The 24,881-nt window shown below is 32.0% G+C and overlaps 1 protein-coding gene across 7 annotated transcripts in view; it reads left to right on the forward strand.

Annotated features, from left to right (window-relative positions):
• Agfg1 (ArfGAP with FG repeats 1) overlaps nt 1-24,595 on the forward strand; it is a 65,516-nt gene extending 40,921 nt beyond the window's left edge. For 3 of the 7 annotated variants that reach the window (XM_026396242.2, XM_026396244.2, XM_026396245.2), the window contains 7 exons: nt 669-849; nt 3,199-3,278; nt 3,493-3,585; nt 8,601-8,648; nt 10,663-10,821; nt 12,406-12,497; nt 13,069-13,753. In XM_026396242.2, the coding sequence (XP_026252027.2) occupies nt 669-849; nt 3,199-3,278; nt 3,493-3,585; nt 8,601-8,648; nt 10,663-10,821; nt 12,406-12,497; nt 13,069-13,128 (713 nt within the window). In that variant the 3' untranslated portion in view covers nt 13,129-13,753. Of the gene's footprint in view, nt 1-668; nt 850-3,198; nt 3,279-3,492; nt 3,586-8,600; nt 8,649-10,662; nt 10,822-12,405; nt 12,498-13,068; nt 16,896-24,296 lie in introns of those variants that run through there. The other 4 variants (XM_026396241.2, XM_026396243.2, XM_026396246.2 and 1 more) reach the window with 2 other exon arrangements.
• Nucleotides 24,596-24,881: the final 286 nt, after the last annotated feature.

Consider the following 24,881-nt stretch of genomic DNA (forward strand, 5'->3'; position numbering starts at 1 on the left):
AACATATTTCCATTCCACGTTTTCATCTTAAGGTCATTATTTTACATCTAAAAGTACATAGTGCAATGGCGAACAGCAGGAGTCTGGTGCTAGACTGGATTCCACATTCTGACCTCTGGGTCTCTCTCTCTCTTTTTTTTTCTCATCTCCAAAGTGAGAATGATAATAGCATTTAAACTCATGAGATTGTGTCCTGTGTATTACTGCATGTAAGTTATTCAAAGCAGTACCCAGCACATAATAAGTGCTTAATAAATGCTTCCTACTTTTTTTTTTTAACATGGAAAACTTGGGAAAATGATAACTAGTAATAGGTTGTCCACCACAGGTCTAGCACTTTATGAATTTATATGTTCACTTGAATGAGATCCACCTGTGCTGGATTTCCTTGAGAATTTCTTTTCTATGCATAATATAGACATATAATGCTAAAGAAAAATAGCATTCTGTCTATAGTGGTATGTGTAACAACTAATCTGGTCCAATGTTGTGTGGAGTAGGTACTAGACTGAAAGACCCCAGAATCCTGTTCATATATTTTATTTATTTATTTATTTAATTGTTTTAGTACCATGTTAGTTTTAAATTTATTATTTTTTCATGGCAAATGTAGTTGAAAAGGTAAAAGTATAATTTTAAAGTTTGGTGTTTCTTTTGTTCATTCTCAGGTGGTGATCAAGGGAGTGGTTTTGGGACCACAGGTAAAGCTCCTGTTGGTTCTGTGGTTTCAGTTCCCAGTCATTCAAGTGCATCGTCAGACAAGTATGCAGCCCTGGCAGAATTAGACAGTGTTTTTAGTTCTGCTGCCACTTCCAGTAATGCATATACTTCCACAAGTAATGCTAGCAGGTATTTTGTCTTAATATTTCTGCTTTGTGTTTTATCTTTTAATTTTTTCAACTATGAATAATATAGTTCAGTAATAACTGTTTGAGGGTATAATATAAAAAATGATTGAATAGTTTTAAATCTGAGGCAGTTGAGTTTAATTTGTTAATTAGAATATAATCCTTGAGTAATTTTCATAATTTTCTCCTTCAATGAACCAGAAGTTTTGTTCCTTTTCATCCTTGAGTGCTAAAATGTAATTTGGAGAGTACACATCTTTAAATGGGTGGTTACATACAGATTATACTCATCATATAATCCATTTAGCAGTCAAATTACATACAGTACAGTTTTTAATCAGAGACTAAACAGTGAAAATACTATATTGTAGTCTTAATTTTTAGAACTGTTCACACCAAAACACAACATCAGTTTGTATTACATTTTATTGTCATATTGGTATTTATAAATTCAAAGATCTACCAATTTTATGTGTGTTTGATATACAGAAATTCTTTATAGTAGAAAGTTTAACTCATTTTAAAATATTAGATTTTTAAAAACTGCTCATTTTAGGGTCAAGAAAACAGACCCCCAGAGAATTGCCTGTACAATTTTAATCATCTCTACTTCCCATGCCTGTGGATTATTACCTGCTTTTTTCTCTTATTATCCTTTCACAGCCTTTCTAGAGAGAAATTGCAGAATTTTAACACTACCTCCTTGAACTGTTTGATAATGAATTTTTTGTGCACCAAATGGGAAAAAAATTTAGGATATGTATTAAGATTGTCCATATTAGATATTAATAATGAACTATAACTAGGTGACCATAAACTCAGGAAACTTAGATGAGTTATACAGTACAAATGGTTTATTAATATTATATTGCTGTATATTGGTGGTGCACAAAGAGTAGTCCATAGAATATTTGGGGTACCTAAAATTATTACAGAGGAATCTGAGGTTAAAAAACTTTCTACAATAATTCTGAAAGTTTGTTTTCTTTTTTGCCAATTGACATTTGTATTGATGGAGTAAGGAATGGCAAGTGAAACTGTAGGTATCTTAACATAAATTAAGATAGTGGTCATTCAGTAGTCTCTGTGTTTCTCAGCACCACACATTGTTTTACTTGTGAATATTCCTAATCAGTTTTTTCTTATCAATCTTCTTGATGAAGCGGTAACATTTTAAATTTTTATTAAATTTTTATCCTTAATTTGTCTTATTGATTTTTCTGTGTTAAATAAGGTATACATGAAGTGATTCTGGTGCATGTAGTTGTCTTAAAAGAAATTACTTATAGAGTTGGTTGAGTTGTGGAAAGAAATAGCCTCTTATTTTATAGAACACCATTTTTCTTTGACTCAGAGATTAACCATTACTATTCAGATTTGAGTATTTGTCAGACATATTCCAAAAAATGGGTTTGTCACTAAAAAAAAAATCACTGATGAAATTGATGTTTTCCACAAATATCAGAAGACTTTGGAAAATTAATAGACTATCATGAGCGTGGCAGCTTCTCATTAACTGTTGGATGTTATGGTTAGCCATATTGATGTGATTTTTAAATTTTGTATAAAGAAATATGACAACATTTGGAAGATTGTCATAAGCTTGTTTTGGTACTAGGTGTTGAACTTAGGGGCACTCAACCACTGAGCCATATCCCTAGCCCTATTTTGTATTTCATTTAGAGACAGGGTCTCACTGAGTTGCTTAGCGCTTCACTGTTGCTGAGGCCGGCTTTGAACTTGCGATCGTCCTGCCTCAGCCTCCCAAGCTCCTGGGATTATAGGCATGCAGCACTGTGACTGGCCAAAACAAGTGTTTTTCAAATGACCAATATATGATATAAAATTATTAGTAAATGATTCATTTAAAGTACAGGATAGACCAGTGAACTTTAGTTTAATGAAGTGTAGAAAGTTCATTGATATGGTTTTCTGTATGATTTCCACAATTATCTACTAAAGCTCTTAAAATATATTGGTCCTCTATTAAGCGAACCATTAAAGGGATATTCAGAAATATAAAACAATCTACCTTCTCATTAAATTCATTTTATTTTAAAAATTGTTATTACAAAAGTATTATTTGTGTTATAGCTTAAATTATTTTTAAACCTGAGGAATATTTTTCTAAAGTTCTCAACTTTATTTTCTCTATGATACAAACTGATGAATGTAATATACATAAAATATTTGTCGATTATTGGGATAATAATGTATTTTAAAGTGTAAATACATTTTGAGAGAGACTCAAAAGTTTCATAATTGCTATATACATGATATGTTCAGTGTTATCTGTTTCCATATTCTATGGCTGCCTTGCAGGCACATTACTTTTGCTTTTTGTTTTCAGCAATGTTTTTGGAACAGTGCCAGTGGGTGCTTCTGCACAGACACAACCTGCTTCTTCTAGTGTGCCTGCTCCATTTGGAGGTATGTACTCCTGATATATATTGATTGGTTTTTATAAAGAACCTAAGTATGTATTGTGTAGCATTTTCTTAAGGGTACCAAGGGGCAGTCAAAGCAGTGATTTATTATCACAAAGCTTATGTTTTCTATCTTTATAAATATAGTGAATAAATTTTTAAAATATTGAATACAAAATAAATTAGGATTTTATAGTATATTTTATAATTTTTTAAAGCTACGCCTTCCACAAATCCATTTGTTGCTGCTGCTGGTCCTTCTGTGGCATCTTCTACAAATCCATTTCAGACAAATGCCAGAGGAGCAACAGGTAAGGGAAAAAAAAGACTTGAGTATGAAATAGTAAGCATTGGGGAAGTAATTTATCACAAAGACCTTGTGAATAACATTGCAAAATGGGGCCTCTTACTAAAATGAATTGAAACTGGAAAGACAAAAAGCTAAGACAAAAGCTAGTGAGAAATTTACACAATTTTGGAATTTATCAGTTGAGAAGAACCTTAAAAAAGATGTAGTGTTCCCCTTCTGGCCAAACCTTTCATTTTTCAGGTAGGGAAGATCAAATGGGAATGAGATTTCTTTAGAGCCATATAGCTAACATATGACCAAAGAGGAGCTTAAACCCGGTAATTTTTGTTGGTCTGGAATTGAACTAAGTAACATTTGTTGGTCTGGATTTAGAATTTCTGGCTATGAGTCATTCAGTCTTAATATTAACATTTTAAGAGAATTTTGTTTTTCCCCATAAGACCACATAAGATGAATGGGATTTGTTACATCTTTCTCATTGTTTTTCTTCGAGTTTTGTCTTATTATGCTGTACATCAGAGCTCTTTGCCATCACCTTGGAATGTCAGAAAGTACAGGTGGTATGACGGTATCCATTAAATGAAGACTTTGTAAACTTTGATTTTGTGTATATGTCCTAGTAGTTCTAGAACCAAAGTTTTGATTCCAATTTTAGCAAATGTTGATATAAAATCTTGAGAGAGTAAGTAGGTACTTACAACATTGCATTTAGATTAAATCATAAAAAGGTTAGTGATTTTTATTAAATCTCTTTGTCATTGGTAAGATTAAGAATTGTGATGCTAGTAGTAGATAACTTCTTATCTTCATCTTTCATAAATATCTTTGGTTATGAATTTTTGGTATTTAACATAATAGTTGTTTAAAATAACTTTGAATTCCACATAAAATTTAATTTTTTAAAAATGATTTATTTTTAAATTTAGGTCAATCTAATACAATGATTATTTAAAATTTCTATTGTGCTTTGGTTGTTAAGTATATCTAACTAATGATTGCTTTAAATTTCTATTTGTATTATTTCTTTTTTATTTGGTCTATGACCTTGCTGTTTCTTGCTGTATTATTTTGAAGTAGTGGAAGGAATTTGTAAAATATTTCAGTGACACAATAGTCTTTTAAACATTGTCTCATTTAATTGTTGAAGCTCTCATCAAATAACTGTCTTAATCCTGGTGTAAGAATTGAGCAAACTGAGGCTTAGAAAAATTAAATGGGTATAGCCAGCTTGAGTTCAAATCCTGATTTAGTGTTTATCTGCTAGGTGATACTAAGAATGTTTTTTATATTTTATTAATGAATGGGATAAGGATGATAGGGAGATGTATTAATAATTGTTAAAGTTCTTTGCAAGGTACCATTGATGAGTTTATAGATTTCCACATTTAGCAACTGAGGAATGGAAACTGAAAACTTGTATGAGGTTATAATCACTAAATATTCTGATCCTTATTGCTGTATTTATTTATAAAAATGTGTTCAGTATTCTCTGTCAGGGTTGGTGTAAAATCAAATGATGTAAATCACTGTGTGATTATATATTTAATGCATTTTACTTTAGTATTTTCTTTTCATGACTGTACCTCTAAGTTCTGTCCTCAGAATTAAGAACTCTTTCACTTATTATGTTTTAGAACATGAAAGTCTTTTAAAAACTATGATTCTACATAGGATATAAAATCATAAAATATATAGGTGATAAATCAATTTTAATATAAGCCTAGTTTATTAGAATGGTAAATATACTATGTCCATAAATTTTTATTTTGAGGTAAAATATTTTTATATTATAAGTCATTTTTGGATTTATCACATTGGTTATTTTTTTAGGTTATTATTGAATGCATTAAAGCAAATGTTGCATGTTTCTATTGAAGCTAAAATATGAATAGAACTTTGATGGACTGTGCTTATGACTAGGAATTTTCACTGCTTTATATCAACAAAATTGAGGTAGCTTTTGAAAAAGGGCATTTCAGAACAGTTTCATGTGAAATTTGAAAAGTCTTACCAGTATACTTCCTGGATTTTCAAGACTTTGGAGCTTTAACTTTTAACATATTATTTAAGAACCTTCTTTAGGAGATTACCCTGCATGGTTTAAGTATTCTTTTAATTTTAGGATTCTGTGACATTTAGCAGAGTCCTCTCCCAGCCTCAGTCCTTAAATCCAATTAATAGAATTAAGATAATTGTCATTTATTAGACAATTCTCTTACAACTTCTCTCACTTATACTATGCCTTTTTTTTCAGAAGTCCTTTTGAAAAAATGAACTTTATTTTCTGTTTTAAAGAATTTTTTTTCTTTCCAGGGAGATAAACTTATAGAAATATAGAGCTGAAAGATTCCATAGGTAGTATCCAGACACCACAGCCTTATGTTATTACCTAGGTAGAAACCAGTTTGCCTTTAGGGTTCAATATTAAGTAATGGCTAAACTTGATATTAACATTCAGGACACTTCTAAACCAGTACTTTTTTCATTCCAGTAAGATTTTGCATTTCTGTAACATACACTGATAAGCATATGTACTTGTTTCAGTAGGCCCACCTCACTCTGGAAATGAGATTAAAAAAAAAAAAAAGGAATGGGGGTAATTGAAGAAAAACGAAATAAAACCTAAGTAGAGAGTTCCATTAGGTTGTATAAGACATTTTTGTAATAGAGGAGCTGATATACTCACCATGTTCCTCAAATTGCTCTTAATATTTAGACATCTCGAACATTTAATAATTTGCGGTTGGTACTTTAAAACGGAAATAGATATAAAAATGAACACAACAAACATTAAACTTCATAGCAGACTGGAGAAAATATTGTCAAGTCACATATCTCACAATGGACTTATTTGTAAAATGTGAAGAATTCTTACAACTCAATAATAAAATGACAACCCAATTTAAAAGTTGACAAAAGATATTTTGAATAGACATTTCTCCAAGGGGGCATATAGTTGGTAAACACATGAAAAGATACTATTAGTCAGTAGAGGAATGCAAATTGAAATTACTATGTGTTGCTACTTCACACCTATGATGGCTCTGATAATAATTATTAGTGAAAGATATAGAGAAATGCCAAACTGCATACATTGCTTGTGAGAATATGAAAAGGTACATCTGTGCTCAAAAAGGTCAACAAAGAGTAGTTCCCCTATTAGGAATATACCCACAAGGAAAGGAAACATTCACACACAAAAAAACTTGTTTACTCAAGTGTTTATGTCTGTATTGTTCATAGTACCCCCCAAATGAAAACAAATATCATCAACCCTATATATATTAACCCACATATCATCAACTGAAGAAGCCAAATGCTGAATAGCCATATAGTGGAATATTTTTTGATGATAATAAGTAATGAAATAATTATGTACACGGATGAACCTTGAGATTTTTATTCTAAATAAAACATTAGCTACTTACAAAAGTCTACACATTTATCGTTCTATTTCTATAAAATGCCCAGGACAATAAAATCTACAGAGACAGAAAATAGATTGACTTATCATAGTTGATTAGTGGTTGTAGGAGGCTGAGATGGTGGTAATGATGGGGCAGTATGGGAAGTAGTAGCCTTTGGATATGGAATTTCTTTTAGAGAGGATAAAAACGTAAAATTAGATTGTGGTGATGTTTATACAATGCCTGTGTATATATATTAATATTGAATTCTGTACTTTCAACGGACAAATTGTATGACATGAATTATTATCTTGAAAGTTATTTAAGAAAAATTTATAGCATTTTTGGTACTCCAAAGCTTAGGGATTGGCATCTTTGTTCCAGACTGAAATATAGTGTTACTATTAATTAACAATGACTGTTGACTGAATCTTGTAGCAGTATTTCATGGAAAAGGATTCTGTTCTTAAGTACAGATGGGAAATGCCAGGACTTCTTAAAGCTTTAGAGTGGTCCAAAAAGGAGATACATGTCAAGTGACCAAACTTAACACAGAACACTCCTTCAGTTAACCTTTGGTTGAATTAAGAGCACAGTGTGTGTGTGTGTGTGTGTGTGTGTGTGTGTGTGTGTGTGTGTGTGTGTCTCTGTTTATTTTTCTAATTTAGGAAGAAAAATACATTTGTTGACTGTTTAATATACAGCACTTTGATTCATTGTTATATTTAATCTTCTTAACAGCTTTGTGAAATGCATAGGTTCTGCTTGGTCACTTCATGCCCCCTATTAAGTAACATTGTGCTCCCAGACAATGGCAGAACCAACATTGATTCAGTTTCCTCAAATTTATGCTAATCTTAAAAGTATTGTAATTTAAAATGCATATAAATATATTTTAGAAATAGCCCCTTTCCTTTTTGTTAAACAACAGTGAAAAAAAGTTTTAGTGTTCAGCAAAGCCTGTTTGTCTTTTGTTAATTACATATCTTTATATGTAACCTCTTTATCCTCAAATGTGCCAGGTATGTAAGATGCACAAGATACATTTTTCTTCCTCTTAAAGGTGATTGTATTTTAAGCTGAAAGTCCCCACTCACCTTTTTAGTAAACCATGTTTAATAATTTTACTTGCATGATACTTAGTTCATTTGAGTCATCTTTATGTATTTCTAGTTGAGTTGTAAATAAAATGATCTGGCATTGTTCCGGTGCTTTCTCTTAAGACTTGGGGTTTAGATGCTAAATAGCATTTTTGGATGCAGCTCATGATGTGTACAAATCTTTTTTTATACATATAGTTGTATCTTCACCTGAAAATACATGTCAGTTCTTTTTTTAGAAATTGAATTTCATGAATGTCTCTTCATTTGATATTTATTCTCTTAAATTTTTCTTTATTTCAAGTGGTATAAATATTATAGTATTGTGAATATAGTTGGAATAAAAATGCTCATTTTGTGATTGTGTTTTAATTTATATATTTTTATGCTATCCAGTTGGCAACAGCACATTCTAATTTGAGAATTATTTAATGAAACAAATTTACTTTATTTGAACAGTAGTTGTTCGCAACTTAATTGACATTGGTCTCTTTATGGCTTTCCATAAGGCCTTTCTGGAGCAATGCATTCTCAAGTGTTTCCTCACGCTCATTTTGGTAGGTGGCCACAACTAATATCTAGATTTGTGTGGCAATTTGTCTACCCGCTTGTTGAAGCTTCTGCTAGCGTTCTGGATCCTTGCATGTGGAATTAAGTTTTTCCATGTTTTAAAATGGAGTGGGCATGGATGTGTGGCATTGAGATCATGTTGTATTAAAGTTATATGAAAATCTTTTTATAGTGATTTATGTTTTAATGCTGAAAAGCATTATTGCTTACCTCCATGGTCACAGTAGAATGTTAGTAGCTTTTTTGATTCCTTTTCTTAAGTTTGGATTCATAGTATTTTAAGTGATACCTTTTTGATATACCAAACCATTTTAACATATTCCATGGAGTTTGGTTTTGCTTAACTGTATCCCAGTATTGCTTTTTAGTGCTTTCTTAAACAGTGATTTGTCAAAGTTATGTCAGTGCATTAATGTCTGTAATACCTTCCTGTTTCCCTTTCAGTGTGCTGCTTATTCTTTCACTTGCTTCCCAGTGCCTATTTTCCCTTTTTTATATGTCAGTAACGATTAAATTTTTTAAGTTTGATGTGTAGTTAGAATTAATTTATTAAGCAAAATTGCATTGTTGTAAACACTAGAACTCTTGTATTACTTTGGGCAACATCTATAACTTGTTTTTTATTTTTCTTTTTTAAGAAGAAAACATAGATCTTATGGAATACCTTTAGTATTAAGTAATTTTTGTGATTTTAATCAGTGATCATGTTAATTTTTTTAAGATCAGGAAGTTCAGTGTGTTATTATGGTATTTTGATAGTAGCATGCTTACAATATTTCATTATGTAATTACTAGAAGTCTATTTAAATCAATATTATATCTTGTTTTACTGAGTGCCTTCTTAGGACCAATAGTTGGAAAGGTGCTATTTAAATATTTACTAGCAATAAAAAATACACTATTCTGCTACTATATGTTTTTGTTGTGTGAATTAATTTATAAATGATGATTAGGAAGTATGATAGGTAGTTCACACCCAGGTCTCCCCCAGCATGTTAATGTTTTGCTATTACGTTATAGCAGTGGGACACAGATCCAGGGAGGAGTACAGTAGTACTGTTACCCTCTTACCCTACATTCTTTCTCTTCTAAGAATGCCCTTTTCAATCTTTCTGCATTTTGTTCTAATTTTTATTGTTTAGTAGTCCCCATCTTTCTCGGTTCTCTTCTAAAGTTATTTTTATTTACCTTTCAAAAAGGATGGGAATTCTTGGATTATTTTAATTGATGTAGTAGGAACTGAACATGTCCTTTTAATTGTGTCAGTGTTTTGTTATTGCTGTTTTTGTTTTTGGTACTGGGGTTGAAGCCAGGGGTGATTTACCACTGAGCCACGTCCCCCAGCCCTTTTTTGAGACATAGTCTTGCTAAATTGCTGAGGCTGGCTTTGAATTTATAATCCTCCTGCCTTAGCCTCCGAAGCCACTGGAATTATAGGCATGTACTACCTACCTGGCTGTAGTAGTGTTTTTGGTTTTCAACTGTTTTTTTTTTTTTTCCCTTAGTTACAAATCTAAATAGATTTTACTGGTCTGCCTCTAATCCTCTTTCTCCTATAAGTCCAATTATTTTTAGTGAACTCTTCTGTAGAGAATTTAAAATGGTTTTCCAGGGACATACACCTTAGGAAATAAAATTAAAATTTTGGTTATTATTGTATATGGCAAAACAAACCTAAAAATAAAAATGTATACTCATATACATGTGAATTGCATTATAATGTGCTTTAAAAAGCAAACTCATGTTTTTAGACTTTATATATTTGAGAAATTTGCTTGGACTTTGAAATGACAGCTTTAGTGGTTTCATTCTTGTCATGGGTTTCAGGAGAACAAAATTTCCTGATTTATTACTTCTTTGTTGGAATTTCAGATGCCTCTAATATATGTCTTAGTATTTTTCAATGTAGGTTATGTATTGTACAATGTTGAGTATAAGAAGCATACTGTCCCCCCCCCCCCTTTTTTGCGTAACTGATTATCCCTTTTTTTCTTCTGTCAGCGGCAACCTTTGGCACTGCATCCATGAGCATGCCTGCAGGATTTGGCACTCCTGCACCCTATAGTCTTCCCACCAGCTTTAGTGGCAGTTTTCAGCAGCCTGCCTTCCCAGCCCAAGCAGCTTTCCCTCAACAAACAGCTTTTTCTCAACAACCCAATGGTAAGAACTGACACTTGAATAGCAGTAAGTCCACTTTAGATATCCTTTATATATTATAATATAATATAAGGTGTTTGGAACAAAGACTTACCTAAAGAATGCTATAGTGTTATGTGCTGAGTTTTTACTATACAAAAATAGAAGCCTCCAGTGATTTTATCTCAGAAAACAATGATTTTTTTGAGTTTCTGTGCCCATATTACAGATTTTGGGAAAATTTGCTTGGACTTTGAAATGACAGCTTTCTAAAGAGTATACCCTTCCTTCTCAAAGTCAACCAGTGTCTTTTTTTTCTTTTTAATTCATCTTGTATGTTTTTTGATTTGAAAAGGAAACTATAGGTTTTTGAGTATTAGTTTGTTTTGTCATCACAAAAATGTTGCCTTGTGCTTTTTTTGTATAAGGGTGTGGGGTGTGTGTGTGTGTAAGAGAGCAATTTTCTAAATTGAAGACTTGAGAAGATACAACAATTTTTTTTTTAAGAGCGAGAGAGAGAGGGAGAGAGAGAAAGAGAGAGAGAGAGAGAATTTTTATTTATTTTTTTAAGCTTTCGGCGGACACAACATCTTTGTTTGTATGTGGTGCTGAGGATCGAACCCGGGCCGCACGCATGTGAGGCGAGCGCACTACCTCTTGAGCCACATCCCCAGCCCACAACAATTTGTTTTACCTATTTTTCACATTTGCTGGAGTATAAAATCCATGGGTTTTTAAGTCACCAGATAGATAAAAGTCTGAAAATATGGTCTATGGAAGAGCCATATGATAAAGTATTTCTAAATAAATACTGTGGGGCTGGGGTTGTGGCTCAAGCGGTAGCGCACTCGCCTGGCATGCGTGCAACCCGGGTTCGATCCTCAGCACCACATACCAACAAAGATGTTGTGTCCGCCGAGAACTAAAAAATAAATATTAAAAAAAAAAAATTTCTCTCTCTCTCTCTCCTCTCTCACTCTCTCTTTAAAAATAAATCAATAAATAAATACTGTGATTTATGTAGAAATTGTTGTGTTGTCCACCCACACAACTCCTCCCAGTCACAAGTTATCAGTTAAGTAAAGCTAGAATCAGCCATTTCTTTTTTATAGTATTTGTATATATATATACACCACATTTGCTTTTTAAATTATATTTTTATATATGCATTTTAATTATGCATAATAGTGGGATTCTTATGACCTATCATACATGCACATAACATAATTTGCTTCATTTCATTTCCTAGTACTTCTCCTCTCCCAGTCATCTGAGCTCCTCCTCCTACTGTAATGGTTGCCCTTTATTTATTTTTTGAATTTATTTTTAATTGATGTATTATAATTATACATAAAAGTAAGATCCATTATGCTATATTCATATGTATACATAGCATAGAAATTAATCATTTCTTAAGAGCTTTTGAGAACTATTTTAAGACATGTCATAGGAGGTTTGTCTCCAGCTTCTGAAAGAACTGTTAGACATAACAGTTTAACTTTGATTATTTTTAGTTTTGCTCCTCTGGTAAGAATTTCTCTGAAAGTTATTATATGAGACTTAATTAACATCTGATTATCTTATAATTGAGGATTCTGTTTTCAAAAGGTGCAGGTTTTGCAGCATTTGGACAAACAAAGCCAGTGGTAACTGCTTTTGGTCAAGTTGCAGCTGCTGGAGTATCTAGTAATCCTTTTATGGTAAGTGAAATTCAATTTTAATTGCTATATAAGTTGATGCCTCAAGGAAAAACAGGATGTGTATATCCATACATGCTGTTTTTGTTCTGATATGACAAGATGTACAAATTGAGACAAGAGTCAATTATGCATGTTCTTTATCTGACCTTTAAAAATAATTAGTTGTAAATCAAAGCACCGACAGTAAATAAATTTTATAATATAAAACTTAATCTGCATTGTTGTCAAAGTAACACTTTAGGAGAGGCTGTAGGATTTAATGAATCAGTATGAAAAGGAAGAGATTTTTGTTTGAAAAACAAGTTCTTCTATTAAAGGACCAAGTCTCTTTTTAGATTATCTTACAAGAATTGTTTGAAATAATGGCTGTGAAAGATATAGCACAGTCTAGGATACATAATAATAGTAGTATTATAGTTTGTTGCCAGTAATCATTATAATAAATGTTATTGAAAATAATAATAATAATAATAGAAATAAAATTACCTAGATAAATATTAAGTAGAATTTAATGTTTTCATATTTTGCGCACACATCACTTTTGTCTGTTTTGTCTTGTGTTTCCCTTTAGACTGGTGCACCAACAGGACAATTTCCAACAGGAAGCTCATCAACCAATCCTTTCTTATAGCCTTATATAGACACTTTACTGGAACGAACTTTTATGTGGTCACATTACATCTCTCCGCCTCTTGCACTGTTGTCTTGTTTCACTGATCTTAGCTTTAAACACAAGAGAAGTCTTTAAAAAGCCTGCATTGTGAATTAAACACCAGGTAATATGTGCAAAACAGAGGGCTCCAGTAACAATTTTTAACCTGTGAATTGGCAGAAAAAGGTAGCGGTATCATGTATATTAAAAATTGGCTAATATTAAGTTATTGCAGATACCACATTCATTATGCTGCAGTACTGTACATATTTTTCTTAGTAATTAGCTATTTGTGCATATCAGTATTTGTAACCTTAACACATTGTTGTGTGAGAAATGTTACTGGGGAAATAGATCAGCCACTTTTAAGGTGCTGTCATATATCTTGGAATGAATGACCTAAATCATTTTAACCATTGCTACTGGAAAGTTACAAAGTCAAAATTGGAAGGTTTTATTCGTTCTTGAATTTTTCCTTTCTAAAGAGCTCTTCTATTTATACATGCCTAAATTCTTTAAAAATGTAGAGGGATACCTGTCTGCATAATAAAGCTGATCATGTTTTGCTACAGTTTGCAGGTGAAAAAATAAATATTAGAAAATATGCTATTGTTTTTGTGTTCTTGCTGCAATGCCTTTACCAAAGTGGCCTTAAATATGAGTAGTGAATTGAGAACATCTTGAATTCTTAAAGACTTCTAGTGACTAACTTTTTATAAAAAGGCCATGTAGAAAATTTATTAAAACTACTAGGATTGCTATATTCAGGAATATGTCAGTGGTAAAGCATTTAAATGTAGCTTGTCAGATTCACCGTAATACTTCTACTTTCTTTGCAACTTCCTTATTTTGTGAAATTTGTATATAAAGAATTTGCATGTATGTGTTATTTACAAAATTTTTTAAAAGATTTTGAATTTCTCAAGACTGCAAAAGGCCTATTTTAACTATTGATTTTTTTAATTTTAATTGTCTTTGAATGTATTGAAAGCAGACATGCATTAACTGTGACATGATTGCACCTCAGTTGTCCCCCACCCCCTTTTCTGGACAAATTGATATTATTGATAGGACATGTGTTTATGTTCATTTTGGGGGAAAAAAGCTGGAACCCAATGTTACCTTAAAGTTTTGGAATACTTTGTTTAAAAAGGCAGTGATACTAAGTTTAGTTATATCTTTTTGTTAATATTCAAATGAACTTGTTTTAATATTTATATATAGTAATGCTTCATTCATCCAGAGTAATCTGGCAGTCTCATCAAAATGGAACACAACCAAGAAACTTGGAGTAATTTTTAAAATATGTGTCTGAACAACTTATCTAAGTCATAAAATCTATATGTTAGAGCTTATGCATTTGTTTTTGTGTGAGATTTTAATAATTTTGATTATTTGATTTCCTAGCTCATAGCATATTAGTAGTTCAAAAGTGATGGCTTGAAAGGAAGAAGGTAAAGAAACTGAAGAGCATACACTGTTCAGGACTATTTAGTGAGGGGAAGGCAGCCCAGCCTAGAGAACATCAATATATCATTTTCTGATAATTATCTGTTGTTATAACGCTGTGTCACCAAGAAAAGGTGAAATTACATACATAGATATGTAATATATATGAAAAGTTTTATCTTAAAACTATTAAAAAAATTTTAAAAGCTTTGGTATTAAGAGGTGAACATCAGTTTCCTCAGATACTTTATTCATGTTGAAAGCCTTTTGCAATGATGACTACATGAGTTGTTACCTTAGTGTTTTAAAATCTTTATATAGTGTTGTGGACTTTTTAGATTATTGCTGTCCAGTGCACACCTAACTGAAAGGATAGTTTATCTGAACTGTTTTGATAAGCAAGAAGACTGGGAAATCTCTGTCCCTTTTCTGAGCCCTATTTCTCTTAGAATTAAATAATTGCTGCATTGGTCCAGGTATGTGTGGGTATAGTCTTTAAATAGTTCTACATTTGGGTGGAATCCTTCAGCCCATTTTTCATGAAGGGAAAATTTAAGAAATGTTTTGAATTTCTGTTTTAGATTGTATTGGGTCCAAATCAATTTCATATGTACAAAAGTTATGCTATATAATTGTAGGCCAGTTACCCAAGTACCAGGGTTTCCTTCTAAGAAGTATAATTAAACAGTTGTTATCAAAATAATTTTATAAAGACTATTTTTTTTCTGGGTAAATCTTGAAATTTGTAATTAAATGGGAATTTAAGGACTTTCAACGAGAGCTTATAAAGTCAAGGTGATTAGGTTAGATTCAGAAAACATCCAGCTTTAAAATGGATTTTTTCATGATCTTTATTGTTCATTATTTTTAAAGTCAACTTCATTTGACTTTTCTATTTAGATTTGCTTCTAATTTTATATAGACTATCAGAATTACTTTGACTACTAAAATGAAAATCCTTGAAAGTGGTATCACTAAAGACCTAATGTCCTGGTTCACCAGTTGAATCATGCCTTCTTTCCTGTTCTTTGTTCAGGAAAGACATTTGTCATTTCTTTTAGGATGGCAAAAACTTGTTCTGTATAATTTAAAAGCATATTTTATTGTTTTTTTGAAATTAGAAGTTAAGGGCTGGGGTTGTGGCTCAGCTCAGGTAGAGCGCTTGCCTAGCATGTGCAAGGCTCTGGGTTTGATCCTCAGCACCACATAAAAATAAATGAATAGAATAAAGCTATTATGTCCAACTACAACTAAAAAATAAATATTAAAAGAAAGGAGTTAAGGTTATTGCATTCTTCCTTAGAATAGTTCCTTCTATATATTTGAAAGGATTAGTCTTTACCTGGAGATCCCTTGCTCCTGACTTATATCCTCTTTGGTCTAGTACCTATCAACTGGCAAGATGGAGAGGAAAAATTAGCTGCATTTTACCTCTGCCATCTACAGTTCTGTATCATTTTGGTCTCAGAACCATAATTATAATTATCTAAATGTTTTGAAAATCCCCAAAGAGATTTTGTCTGTGAAACATCTTTCAGAATTTACTGTTAAGAATAATACTGAGATATCTTAAAAACATGCTTATTCATACAAACATTACCATAAGAATCTTACTTGTTAACATAGAAAACATTTTTTTGATGAAAAAAATTACCTTTAAAAACCAAAACTATGAAAAACAGGATCATTGTTTTACATTTTGCATATCCTTTTAATGTCTAGCTTAATAGGAACAAGTTCTCAGACTGCTTTTGCATTTCTGTTTTTTTTTTTTAATTTGCATAACCTGATCACTGGAAAACTACATTATGCACTTGTGAAGTGTCAAAGAGGAATATAATATCTTTGCATTATTTTGAAAACAGTTTGATCTTGTACAGCTTTCAGAGTCTTGGGAGACTTTCCCTGGATCACACTTTGAGAACCCACTATATTTTAAATTTGTACATTTTTTGAACAGTATTTACTTGTACATGGGTGGGTGGGGGGTGGTAGTGTTAAACATAACTTCTTCCTGCACTAAGATTTTTGTTTGCTTGGTGGGAAAAACTGAAATTCCAGTTCAAATTGAAGACTTCAAACATTGTTTAACTATTTTAAAGTACTTAATAGTGGTTGTATTATGGGGTGTGGCTTTATTTGGCCCTTTATGTCAGGCATTTTACTAATTACTTTTTTATACTATCATAGAATCCTTGAAGTAGATCCACAAGGCATAGAAAACTTAAGCTAGTGACAGCTTTTGCTCTTGGGAGCACATATCTTTTTGTTGGATTACAATGCTATCATAATTATGTGTGAGTACATTCTTTTATAATCTTTTGAAATTTCAAGAAAATTACTTTCTACATCATGTACCAAAAATACTTGATTACTTAGCTTGAATTTCTTCCATAATTTGATGAAATTATATTCTCTGGACTTTTATTTAAACTTTAGGGTAAATATTGGAATGTATTTTAAACTGAAGACACATCTGAAGTATCATAGTGACTCTTTTTTTGTGATGTGTTCCACCTTTACTGATGCAGTTTGTGCCTTGTACAGTTGTAAAATTTGCTTTTAAAAACATATTAAAATTTGTATTACATTATCCTATCATTGAATTCACCAATAATTTTCTTTGTATATTTTAAAATTGTGTCTTTTTTATGTGATTGAATTTGAACAGGTGAATATATGACCATGATGTAATCCATTGTTATACTAGTGAGTGTTTAACAACCATTTCCTTTTTTTAAAATTTTATTTATTTTTATTTAACTTGTCTATAAAAAATTAATTTCTTAGAGATGACAATAGAATGTGTTTTAGCAGAATATAACTTACTTTATTAGGTTCTCACTCTTGTGCTCATACATGATGTGGAGTTACCCTAGTCATCTATACAAATACAAGGCTAGGAAAGTTATGACCTGTTAATAACAACCATTTCTTAGGAAGGAAAAAGGGCCCTGTCTGTGGTGTTTACAGATACTTGTGATAGCAAATATTTTCAATATGACTGATTTGACCTAACACTTTGATTTATGAAATGCAGTTTAGAAGAGAAAATAACCCTGCAGATTTCCCAAGCTTTGCAGGCCACCTCCAGCATAGATAACACTGATATATATTTCCACAACTCATTTGTTAAATTCATTGGTCCTTTGATGATTTAATCAGGAATTTGAAAACAAGCCATTTGTTTTATATTATTCATTCAACAAGCATTTGAGCACTAGTTCATTTCCAAAAGTATAATGGGCACTGAGGTATTTAATCTGTTAAGACCTTCAAGTATTGTAAACCCTGAGATTATTAAAATCCAGTCATTTTACTTTGTAGGGTTTTACTTTCATGGCCCACACTCTGAATTCTATCTGCTGTTTTATTTGGCTGGCATAGTGTTTTAAAAAGTTGACTCTTGAATCCAACTAGCAGGACATTAGCCTACCACTCTTGTTTTCTTTACAAGCTCAGGTGCTTTTCAAGGCTTTTGAGTTGGCAATTCTGAATAGATAGTATAAGTGGGAAGTGGCTTTTCCTGTGGCATCTTTTATTCTGATTTTAGATTTAGTTTAAGTTTTAATTTGTGATGATCTTTTCCAGTGAATACTTTTCTAAGAATGTATACCCAGTAACCTCTATTCATTGTTTATTTTATGCCAACAGTGAAAATTCATTATATATTTGAATGTATTTTTGAAATCTATGCTTGTCTAACACACAGTTCTCGACAATAGAATATTGTAATTCAGTCTTTTTTTAAAAAAGAAAAAAGTAATTCTAGATAAAACATTTTGATTGCTGATTTAAATACCCATGAATTAATTATTTTATTGGTTCTCTAAAATCTTGTATATTTGTTATCCACGTTACAGAGTAACCAATAAAGGTGAGTTTTGAATTGTAAATTCTCAGCATTTTCCCTTCATTCTTGAGTAGAGTGGCAGACAGAGTAAGCAAACACCAAGGAGCCTTCTAATTTTGACTGTGATCATTAACTAAAGACAGCAAAGGGTTACAGACTAACCTTACATAGTCAGTGTTTCCTAGGATGCATTGGGTACAATCAGGTTTTTTAAAGATTTTGAAAATTTTTTTTTATATTCTAAATTAATACATGCTTCTAACAGTGTTCATTTCTAAAAATTATGCAGTACAACCAAGTTATTTCTGTCTGTGACTTTATTCCTACACTCTGGAGGAATATAATGTCTTATTTTCTTGTGTCATCTTTCAAAATGTTATGTATTTTCTCTCTCTGTGTGTGTGTATGCCTCTCATGGAACTTGGTTCTTTTCATCTTATTTGCCTGTCCATGTTTGGTAGATCCATCTCTAACTCATTGTTTTAATGCCTTCAGGATTCCATTAGATGTCCCTTTGAAAGAACATTTTTTTGTAGATTTTTTTAAATGAAAAACATTGTTAAAATGAAACTATCCATATGAATATATGAAGATTACTCTTTATTCTACCTGCCTGGAAACCATTGATTTATCAGCCATTTAAGTGTGATCTTGTGCTTCCATTTAAGAAATTATTCTATATAAGGAAAAAAAAATCCCTCAATTGGGACTGTCTTAAGATAGTTGAGAAATCCTAGCATTTAAATTGTATTGTGAAATCATTCAGTCAGTTCATTGAAAGATTGTATAAGTTCACATCTATTTTGCACCTTAGTTTTTTCAATTGCTGCCATCTGACTCTTGCAGTTTCTAGGTGTGTTTTGGGACTTTTTTTTTTTTCTAATAATATATTGTTATTGTACCTTCCCTTATCTGTGTTAGCTTAGGATAGACCTTATTTTTAAAGGAGAGAAAACACAGACTGTGGCAAAGGCAATTTTGGCACAACCATGTTTTTTATTTATTATCTTTTCAAAATTAGTTTCCTTTGCTTTGGTAAAGATTTAAGCAATGACCTTAAAGTTCTGATTTTTATTTCTCATAGTTCAGAAAATTTTTAATATGTATTTACATTTAGTTAAGCACAGGACTTGCTTACATGGAAACATTTTTATGATGAATACTTGCTCTAATATCTGATTAAAAAGTAACTTTGCACCTGAAGACTAAAGCAGAGAGCAATTGAGAAATTCAAAGGAAAGAATAAGAGGCCCTCTAGTCAACAGGAATGCTTGGAAAATGATAACATGCTGAAAATTTTGAAGACCCATCAGTGCAGGAGATTACTTTAGGTATTGTATGAAAATTTATGAACTGATTTCAGTGTTCATTTCTAAAATACTGTGGAGTGGCAGATAAATTTGGTTGAGTTTTTGTTGTCAAATACTGTTGGAAGATTTGGTTTTTTTTAATAAAGACTTCTGAATTTGTACCATTTGGGATATCCTTTTTGTCATGTGGCAGGGCAGCTGGAATATTAGAAAAATAATCTTTTCTTTTGCCATTTACATTATATATTTCTGTAGAGCAGCTCATGCCTCTCTTCCATCATAACTTTTTTTGTTCTGATAGCTGCTCTTTTGTCTGCTTTTTAAATTACAAAACATTTGCATTTTTAAGAAGCTGGATATGTCTGTTGATTTGTTAATTGCAAATTAATCTTTTTTTTTTTTTTTCTTTTTTCTCTAAGCAGTGACCACTTTTCTGGAGATACAAGTTGGAGTAGTTTGGTTTTATGACAGCATTGTAATGGGATTTTCCCTGTCTGTCTTATCTATAGAATTTGAAAAGGTAAATACTAAATTGCCCTAGGTTTTCACCTGCCACTATTATTTATTACAAATCTATCCCAATTATTTTGTACTTTTTTGTTGTTTTAAATTGTTTTTCAATTAACCAAAACCAGTACCAAGAAGAACATTTAGTTTAGAGTATTTCCACCTCCACATGAACCCGTCCCTTGAGGAACTAAAATGTCTCTCAATATATAAAGATTGAAATCCTTTTTCTCCTTTTTTTTCCCCCCTGTAAATGGCATTGTAATGATTTTTTTTAATTATTATTATTAAAGTCTAAGGATTGGGGCTCTTTGAAACTTTAAACTGGAGTAAAGTTTTCTGTGTTCAAGTTCTGCCATTAATTGGTGTTTGGGAATTTAGATGGTTTCAGTTCCCTAAGTTTAAAATGAGATCTCTTCCAACTGCTAAAAAAAGATTCTCATGAGCCATTTAGAATACATATTTAAATTAGTAATTAGCTTTGGGAATTGGCATGAAACATTTCAAAATAAGAGCTGTTTGTTTGAGCACAAGAAACTAGCTTTTTTTAGATAAAAAACAACAGTATAACTTTGTACAGTTTGAGCTACTAGTATGACCACCATATATATATTAGTCATCCTATGTACCTCATATAATTTGATCTTCAATGGACACTGAAACCCTTTAGAGCAATATTCATCACAAAAAAACTGATACTTAGGTATTCATTTAGCCAGGATTGCACAGCTATATATTTAATGGCAAAAGTAGGATTCTAACTTTAAAATTTACCCTGTATTATGTTCCTACTTTGAAGCTTCTAGTTTGAGCAGTTTTAATAAGTAAAAGTATGAATTTTAAAACCCTAGATGTTGCAAAAATATCATTGGAAATCAAAGTTCACAACCATCTTACCATAAATGATCCAGCTTTGTTTTCATCCATCACATTTTCTTCTTGTCCACATGAAATTTTGCTTGTGCAGTATTAATGTTTAATACTCCTATATTCCCACAAAACAATTGTACTTTCTTTCTGGTTTGGTTTGGTTTGGTACCAGGGACTGAATCCAGGGATGCTTAATCACTATGCCACATCCCTAGACCCTTCTATTTTAAATTTTGAAACAGGGCCTTGCTAAGTTCCTGAGGCTGACCTTGAATTTGTAATCATCTTGCCTCAGTCTCCCAAATTGCTGGGATTATAGGCATGTGCCATTACATCTTGCCCACACAATTTTATTGCAAACAGAGAACATTTATTTTCTGATGGTGTAAATACGTACTCATGCAAAGAACCTGAAAATACAGAAAATATTTTTATAAAGACTTCATGGTCCTGTGTGTGTATATTTTAAGTACTTTTGGTTTCTTTCATGTAGATGAAAAAGTAGTATGGGAGTATACTATGCTTACTGTTTTGTACTTTTCTTCAATACATCATGGGTTTCTTTTGTTAGATACAGATCCACATTTTCTTTCAGTGGTGAACACTATTCAGAGTTTCATAATTCCCATGATGAACAATGAGATTGTTTCCAGCTTCTCAAGATTTAAATATTACCTGTAAATAGTTTGAGGGTCTTGTGTTCTTAGAAACGAAATTGATGAGCAAATTGTGTACATATTAACATTTCAGACATTTTCTGTATTACTATGTGTAGCATTCATGGTCATATGTCATTTTTCAGAATGTTAATTGAATACATCATAATGTAACATTTGATTTGGAACCTGTCTTGGAATAAATTTTATAAATCACACTATTGGCTTATAAAGATTAACTTTATCCTCAGTTACTATTTAAAGGAATTATTTAATTTTTACTAACACCAAAAAGACATGTGGATCACTTTTTTTTACTCCCACCCTCCAGTTGTTTGAGTGAATTTTTAGTGATTGCTAATTTAGATTTAGGAGATAAGAAAAAATGCTTCATCTTTTCCTTTTTTGGTACTGAGATTGGTCTCAGGGCTTCTTAACCACTGAGCCACATCTCCAGCCCTTTCTATTTATTTTTTGAGACAGGATCTCGCTAAGTTGCTTCAGGGCTGGCTTTGAACTATCAAGCCTATATCAGTGCACCAAGCCTCTAGGATTACAGATGCATATCTTTCCTTTTCTTGATTACTGGTAAAGTTTATTATCTCCAGTATTTCCTAGTTGCATTTTCACATTTCTGGATTGTCTTTAAAGCTAATTTAAAAATATTAATTGAATCACCCAGGTTGTATTTTTATTCATCGCATGTTTTGGGATTATAGAGTCATAAACTAGGACTTCTCTGTTGCTATTATTGTCATCTATAATGAGGGGATTTTAAATCTTAAAAACCACAGTTTATGATAGAGAATAAATAAAGTCTAGTTATTTCTAAGTTTCCTCCTACTTCCATTATTATTGTCAAAAATGGATAACTTGTTAAAATCTTCTAGTTGGCTGATTATTATTCAGGTTTACAAGCTCACTTTTTCATCCTAAAGGATAGCCATTTCTCCATACAGAAATGGCTATCCTTTAGTGTGTTAAATTCACTCTGGTGTATCTAGATAAGGGTGTTTTATATTTCACATGGAATTTGATGTACCTTGAATCTGTGTTACTATTTTTACCAGTTTTTCACTCAGTTCTCTTCTTCAATGACCTTTAAAAAGTCTATAAACATTTTAAAGAAAAAATTAATATGTGAAGTTTTGGGAATCATTTGGAGAATTTTAATCATTTAAAATGTTCCAATACCAGTTCATAGTAAATTCTCATAAAGTTATCACAGAATATTAATTTAGAATACATAAGTTATAATATGATTATTAAGATGGTACAGTTTAAGCTTGGTTATTTCAATTACTAGATATGTTTGGGGAGCTCTCAGAGAAGAGATGATACCAGATCTTCCTGATAAAATTTTCAACATCCTAATTTGTGGGAATTTTAGATGAGAAAATCTTGAAAATCCTAGTGGCCATTCAGAGACTTATGTTGTTCTTTTCCTATTTAGAAATATTACTTTAAAAAGGACAGTTTTAACTTTTTAAGTGATGTTCTAGGAAAAAAAATCACATTAAATGCTGTATATCATTGTCATATTAGCTTCATTTAGTAGGACTTAATATGGTGCCCAAAGTAGCAGAACTGAGCCATGAACCCAGTTTATTTGGAAGCACGTGCTCAGAATCCATCACAGTGCCTTCAAGGGACCAGTAATCTAGATAAGGCAAGTACGATGTATATGTAAATGCAATCAAGTGCAGAGAAACAGAACCCCAAGAGAGTAGAAAACATGTCAATCCAACCTCATGCAAAGGAGTAGTAGAATTTGAGTCTGAGGGATGGGGCGAGCAGAAGTAGATGGAAGCAGGAGGAAGGAGTTTCTGTGTTGTGGGTATGCAATATCGGTGGCTAAGCAGCATTCAAAATACTTTGGATGGTTTTCTTAAAGAGTATTTGTTTAGGGTGTATATGGCCAAGCACAGGCGGCACATGCCTATATTCCTTTGGATTTGGGAGGCTGAGGCAGGAGGATCACAAGTTTCACAAGTTCAAGGCCAGCCTGGACAATTTGGTGAGAACTTGTACCCAAATAAAAAGGCCTGGAGGTGGAACTTAGTTGTGGAGCACCCCAGGATTCAATGCCTAATACTGGGGAGGAAAAAAGTCAATAATTAAATCCATGTAAAATATTATTAGATTGGAATTATCTACACATGTCTATTCTATTTAAGGCTTTGAAGGCGATTGCAGTCATTTGGTAATAAAAATGTGGGATAGTAAATTGGAACCTATGTTTTAACATAATTCCTATGTGATTTGTATGCAAATTCAAGACCAGGAAGCACTGGTTTAGGTCCTATCTGTTGTATACATTTTTTAAATCTATCTTTTGAAGTACTAAAGTTAATTTTTATGATGAAGTCATTGGATACTCATGGGAAAAAAATCAAAAGCAGTTCTGTAACAGTACATGTGTCAAAATTTCTTTTCAAGTGTTTGCAGCTTTAGATGTGTTTCCAGGAATCAGGATTCCATGCAGAATATTTTGTTTTCCAGCATCAACCTCAAGCACAAGTGAGACAATGCCGTGCAATCAGGGATAGTCGTTAAGGCAGCAGCATTTTCCTTGGGTGTATATTATGGAAGAGGGAAATTAGAAAAGCACAAGTCTCCTTCTTGCTATGAAGCCATTCACACAACGGAAGGAAACTGCAGATGACAGAATCAGCTGGGGATACCTGGAGAAGTATATCTGAAGTCTACGTTGGATCAATATGTTTAAAAGCATAGCCATAGAGGAACACAGTGCTTGTCATGGGCGCTGCAGTCATGAAATATGACCCAGGTCCTGCAAACTGGCTAAAAAGAGACAACATGTGTGAGACATTGTTTTAGACCACTTTCCCCCATGAACCTTAATAGGTCTTCTGCTTTGCATTTTTGCAAATGTATGTTGATTGAAGAAAAAAGAAGTACTCACCTCCAAATTGTAGTTATTCTCAACACCCTAAGGCCACCAATGCAAACATTTTGGTGTTTATTTACTTTCCCAACTATTACCTGTGTGTGCATTTTGTAGAATTTTTTTCTTGTAAACAATGTATGCAAATACTGTATGTATCTGTTTTTTAAAATTTAATT

The sequence above is a fragment of the Urocitellus parryii genome, chromosome 1 (genome assembly GCF_045843805.1).
Source record: "Urocitellus parryii isolate mUroPar1 chromosome 1, mUroPar1.hap1, whole genome shotgun sequence".
Classification (NCBI taxonomy): domain Eukaryota; kingdom Metazoa; phylum Chordata; class Mammalia; order Rodentia; family Sciuridae; genus Urocitellus; species Urocitellus parryii.